Source organism: Cyprinodon variegatus, unplaced genomic scaffold (assembly GCF_000732505.1).
Source record: "Cyprinodon variegatus isolate N-32 unplaced genomic scaffold, C_variegatus-1.0 Scaffold76, whole genome shotgun sequence".
Taxonomy (NCBI): domain Eukaryota; kingdom Metazoa; phylum Chordata; class Actinopteri; order Cyprinodontiformes; family Cyprinodontidae; genus Cyprinodon; species Cyprinodon variegatus.
The window spans coordinates 893940-899995 of record NW_015150529.1 but is presented as its reverse complement, the minus strand read 5'-3'; the positions used below and the strand labels follow the sequence as shown (position 1 = coordinate 899995).

Genomic DNA, 6056 nt, shown 5'->3' with positions numbered 1-6056 from the left:
TTTATTTATTTTACTAGACTACATTAAAAAAAGGTCACTTCGCATCCCATTGCAAATGGGATAATAGCGAATAATGCATGTATGCAATCCATTTTCAAAAACAGGCTCTTATAACAACGATCATTTTATGTATAGTTATTCTATGTTTTTATCATATTTAATCCCACTTTTTTATCACACAATATGCAATCATCGTCTCGGCGATTTCGTGGTAAAGTTGAAACATAGACCATAACAGATTATAGGCACAGACTACAGCATAGGCATTTGCCTAGATGAATTTAAATAATGTCGGAGTGAAATCGTCGCTCCGGCCTTTGAATTGAAAACCGCTCTGCGCTCCACCATATTTCTTCCGCTCCACCGCTCGCTCCACTCACATGCTCTGGTGCAGATATATACCTCTAAGGATAAATTTGTGATCCTGTTGTAAAACTTAAACTGTTGTGAGGATTGATCAGCGTAGAAGAGCTGGAGCGCATAACAGTAGGTGCTATTCCATCAGCTTTTTCTAAGGCACATTTTGAAATGCTTGCTGGAAACTGAAAAAAAAAAAAAAAAAACGCCTCCAAATTCATAGAAAAACATTTTTAAACTTGCTTTCGGTGGTTTTGGCATTTGAAAAAAAAAATGGTTAATGTGCAATACGCATAGAGAAAATATTTGAAATGCAAAATATTATTATTATTTTTTTTTACTACAGTGTTTGTATAGTTAGTTCTCTAAGTGGGTCATTCTGTCAGCTAAAACAATCTTTTCAAGTCTCTAGACTCCAGTTAACGACTAATTGATGACTAAATTAGTTGAAGATTATTTCAGTAATCGATTAATCATGATTAATTCAGTTAATCATTTCAGCCCCAGTTATGAAGTTGTGTTTTAGATGCTAATGTGATCTTTAGCAAGATGGACAGAGCCTCACGGCAAATGGGACGAAACCCACTACATGCTGCTGAAAACGGAAAAGGCTACAAAGTGATGCAACCACAGTTTATAAAGAGAGGAAGAAAATGGATCAACGTTGCACCTGATTAGGGCTACATCTATTGATTATTTTATTGAGCAATTAATCTATTGATTCTATTTTTTATTTACTTTTTTAAAAACTAATATTTCAATAATAAATTACATTTGCTATCTAAGATAATTCATAAAATTATTTTCAAATGGCAAAACATTAAAGAAATATTCAGAGAAATGCATGTAATATATATGAATGAAACAATTTAACCTTTAATGGAAAAATAGTAGTTATTATCAAATAGTCTTTTGTACCATTATTCTAGGTAAGAATTCGATTATCGAAATTAGTAGATACATATTTCAGATTATTAATCACAATTAATTTGTAAAAGCGTGTATTGAAAGATTTTCTGATAAAGTGCAGCACTTAGTTGATACCATTTGTTTGCAGGGATTTAAAAGAGACAAATTAGTCCTGCAAATTGCCTTAATAATAATAGAATGGGATTAGTTTAACCTTTTTGGAGTTGATCTGTTTGAGAGAATTTAAATTGGCTCGAGTGGCTAACCTGAAGAGTTTTAATGATGCATGGCGTAGAGATTAGGGCTGCAACTGACGATTATTTTGCAAATCAATTAATCTAATGATTATTTTTTCGATTAATAATCTGATAACAAAAGGTCCCTTAAGGAAGACTTTTTGTAAATTAAACCAGGTGAAACTAAAACTTTTCCGTTTAAGTTCTGGATAGAGCAGATTAACAGACGAAAAATATTTTTATCCTAAATGCAAAATGTTTTCATTTTAATTTTTACAATTTTGGTGTAACTGCTGCTCAAGTTGGATCGCCCTTTCAGCCAAAGACATGTTTTAGAGTCTCTACACTGCAGTTAACGATTAATTGATTACTAAATTAACAATTATTTCAATCATCGATTAATTACGGTTAATTGTTTCAGTCCTAGTAGAGTTGCTCCTTCATTGACCTTGACCTCCATGTTTACTCGGCCATTCTGGTCCTGGAGGTTAATTATCCACTGCTCACTCTAAGCTTGGCTTTGTGTGAAACCAAGAAGAGTAGTGTCTCCACAGTAACAGTTACTAACGGTTACGCAAGCTTGACGACGGCAACCCGCGATGACCCACATTCCAGCAGTAAATCACAACGCGCACACACAAATACACATTCCTGACTCCACCCGTGCCGTCTATCGAAACTGTGCTCAGTGTTTCAACTCTGCCTGACTCTAACAGACAGGAGGCTGTAAAAACAAGGAAGCAGGAGATAAAATGTAAACATCACTCCTTTTCCTGCATCTCTCTCTACTTCTTTGTCATTTTCTGCATACTTTCTTAGTCCTAAACTTTTCACAGCCTTTGATACAAACAATCCTGTCTATGAAGCTCCCACCCGTCTCCAGGCTGCTCAGGCTGTCACCTTAGATGGTCGTTATCACTCGTCCCTCTTTCAAGATGCTGACGAGGCTCCTTCTAAATATTCAAATCCTGACGAAGGAAATCTGCGTCCTTAGAGATGTCTACTTGGTTTCCTGCACTCTTTTGTGAACTCACAAAATCCTTCCTGACATCACAACAATGCATTTTAATAAAGGAAGCCTCAGGGTCATTTAGTAGCAGGTTATTTCCTCTTTTCATGCTTGGTCAGCCTAGCCTGCTTTAACTTAAATTAAAGCTTTTGGGGGAGTATTTTAAATGCTAAAAACTCCCAACATAATTGTTGAAAAAAAAAAAGGTCTTTATGTTTTTACAGATTCTTGTTACTTCTCTTTTTAGTTGTACATATCTAAGGAGAAAGGAATGCTGAGAATCTCCTCAGTGGGTCTGAGATCCTTCTGTTGTCAGCTATGATGAAACATGAGGTCAGTTTTTAGTGCTCAGCCTCCAGCGTGCATGTGAGCCTGCAGGACTGAGAGTTACAGCTGCGGCTGCTGCAGCACTGTATTACAGGCATATATCAGGAAAGGGTTGGATGTTTATTTTTTGCACTTTCCTATTCCATAGTTGTAGGAAGCAAATTTCAACACTCGCCCTGAGAGTTTGGAGGACAGCCGTGTTCGAGCTCGTATCTGTTTGTTTGCCTAAAGGAGAGATTTCCTTAAACAAGCAGCGCGAAGCGGGGGAAACTTAGATAATAAAGTTCAAGCGGAGTTAATTGATTCGATTTACAGGTCAGGAAGGAAGTGGGGTTTTCCTGGAAATTGATGTCATTTGGTTCCAATTATGGGGAAAATGTACATATCCTCACAGAGCCAGCTGTTTTTCTACCTGAGAGATCCAATTCAAAATTAGTAGATTTAAACTTTTTTAAAGCTTTTTTTTCTTTTTTCTTTTTCTTTCTTGAGCTTGTTGTTGTTGGCAGAGTTTCTAATTGGCGCACAAACTTTCAGCTTTCTTACATTTTCTCACATTACAGCCACAAACCTCATACTATATTATTTGGATCTTCTGTTTTACTCCTGTTAAGCAGGTTTAGGTTAGAAAAGAGCATTCTAGACATGGAGCATCACACTGAGCTCTGTTCAATCAATCATGATCTGAAATCATCTATGGATGACTTGTCAATAAGAAGATTAACCAAAGAAGCGTCTTGGAGGTGATGCAGAGATCTGCTGCGCTGTGTGCGAGGGGTCCACCCTACAAAGCTGTCTTTGTTTATACTAATAGTCCATGGTGGGGAGAGGAGACCACAAATGAACTCTCTGGCTCTCACCACAGTGCCGTGGGATGGTTCAGCTGATCATAGCTAAACACAAAAGCAGTCCTGGAAGTAGAAGCTGTTACCTGGTAAAACATTAAAGCTTTAGGCGTGCAGCTGCTTAAAAACTTTTCAGCTGTGATGGTAGAAAAATGTGGTTCTAGACCAGGCAGGCCCAAATTCTGTCCTCGAGGGCCGCTGTTGTGCAGGTTTTAGAGGTTTCGCTTCTTCAGCACAGCTGAATCAGTTTGATTCCTCTGATATATTAAATAAAAGCCCAGAAAATTGGTTAAAGGTTACAAAGTTAAAGGGTTCATGGAATGCAAAACCGAGTTTCCATTGTCATAGATGAGTAACGATAGTTCAGTGGGTGAAACGGACGAACAGAGAAGTTCAAACCCCATCGACATCTCCTTTCTCTGCAAATCTGACAATTCTAAACTTTCACCATAAAACGGGCGAATCCAAACGAAGCACTGAATTTTGACGTCAATTCGGGGATGTTGCCTTAGTTGGTTCTGGCCTGTACTTTTCTTGACATACAGACCAGGCCACAGACCAGCCCACTGGTTCACTGTAGTCCCAGAAGATTTAATAATAATAATAATGAATTATTTTTGTAACGAACTTTACATTTGAATTCAAATCTCAAAGTGCTACAGTTCAAAAAGGGAAGATTAAATTAAAATCAATACATTTGAAGGCATACATAGCCTATTATAAAATCAAAAAATTAGCAGTTGAAAGCATTTAAACTTTGCCATTTTCAGCCCAACCAATGTTATGGACCCTTTTCAGAGACCTTAAGGACCAGCACCAAATACCCTATAGAATCACTCTATGATCCCTTTAAAATTTTATGGATCCTTTTTCAAACTGTTAATATACTTTGTTTTGTTTCTAGTTATACAGACATTAATCGTTGTCCAGGATCTTACAGCACAGATAAGCATCATAAATAGTTTCTTTTCATGGTTGATTTTCTCGACACTTGCATTGTTGTTTGTTGCATTAAATCACAATGGTTTTCCTTTAGGTTATTTAATGCAGTTTTTGTTTTTTATACACAGTTATTTGAATCTGTTCTCCTTCTGTTTTTCCTGGAAAGGACCTCGAGTTCCATGGCGTGATGCGGTTCTACTTCCAGGACCGGGTGGCAGGGAACTTTGCCACGAAGTGCATCAGGGTCTCCAGCACAGCAACGACGCAGGACGTCATTGAGACGTTAGCGGAGAAGTTCAGACCCGATATGAGGATGCTGTCGTCGCCAAAATACTCCTTGTATGAAGTCCATGTCAGCGGTGGTGAGTCCTGTCGCCTTAGATCTATGACTCCAATCCAGTCAGATGCAGCAGGCTCTTTGATAAACTACCGTTTGTGTTTTAGAAGAGCGCCAGTTGGACCTGGACGAGAAGCCTCTTGTTGTTCAGTTGAACTGGAACAAAGACGATAGAGAGGGTCGGTTTGTCCTGAAGAACGAGAACGACATCCTGCCCAAGGTCAGCTGCTCTCTCTCACTGAAACTGTTGAAAAGGAATTATTATAAATTATTCTTATTTATTCTTCTCTGCTCCACACATCTCCTCTTTTAGCATCCATGCTAATTTAGCCCACTCAGAATTTCTTCTGTTATTATGTTGATAACTAAAGAGGCAGAATATCAGAATCAGAATATCTGGTGCTGCTGAGGCTCCTGCAGCCAAGGGGGCGGCTACTTGGACTGCAACTAAATACATCGATTAAAATTTAATTAAAATACATCGATCAAAGAGGATTTTATACGGTATTTAAACCAGGTGAAGCTAAAACTGGATAGAGGTTATTGACAGCATAAAATGTTTTTCATCTTGAATGCAACATTTTTATATATCTAACTTTTTTGGTATAATTCCTGCTTTGAGCAGGTTGATTTTTCACCTAATGGCATGTTTTAGAGTCTATACTTGTGTTAACAGTTAATAGATTACCTAAATATTGGATGATTTCAATAGTTCATTAATCCCGGTTAATTCAATTAGTTTATCAGCCCTAGTGGCTTAGTACTGGTGCAGCAGCTGTACTGGTTTTGACTGTCAGAAACCATTTGGTCGCCTTTTATGTTTGAGAATCCTCCACCTCTGGAGGTAAAGGTTGCTCCCTCTGTCTGCCAGCTGGAGGGATGTGTTCACTTCGCTGTGAGCGCAGGTGAAGGAGCACACCATGTTAAAGTTGTAGGTAAATCAGATTTAAATGTCTAATCATTCTGGCTTAAAAATGTATATAAATGTACTCTTTATCAGATCATATTGTCCTAAAATTTAGAAAATTTCTATGAAAAAAAAATGCTGTCTAAAAATCTGTTTTTTTTTTTCTTCGTTATCTTATGCAGGCCAGTTA

General features: G+C 37.6%; 1 protein-coding gene across 1 annotated transcript in view; it reads left to right on the top strand.

The window, feature by feature from the left end:
* LOC107083520 (afadin-like) overlaps positions 1-6056 on the top strand; it is a 158249-nt gene that overhangs the window by 45012 nt on the left and 107181 nt on the right. Inside the window, 2 exon segments of the mRNA XM_015372827.1 lie at positions 4789-4984; positions 5067-5179. Coding sequence (XP_015228313.1) covers positions 4789-4984; positions 5067-5179 — 309 coding nt within the window.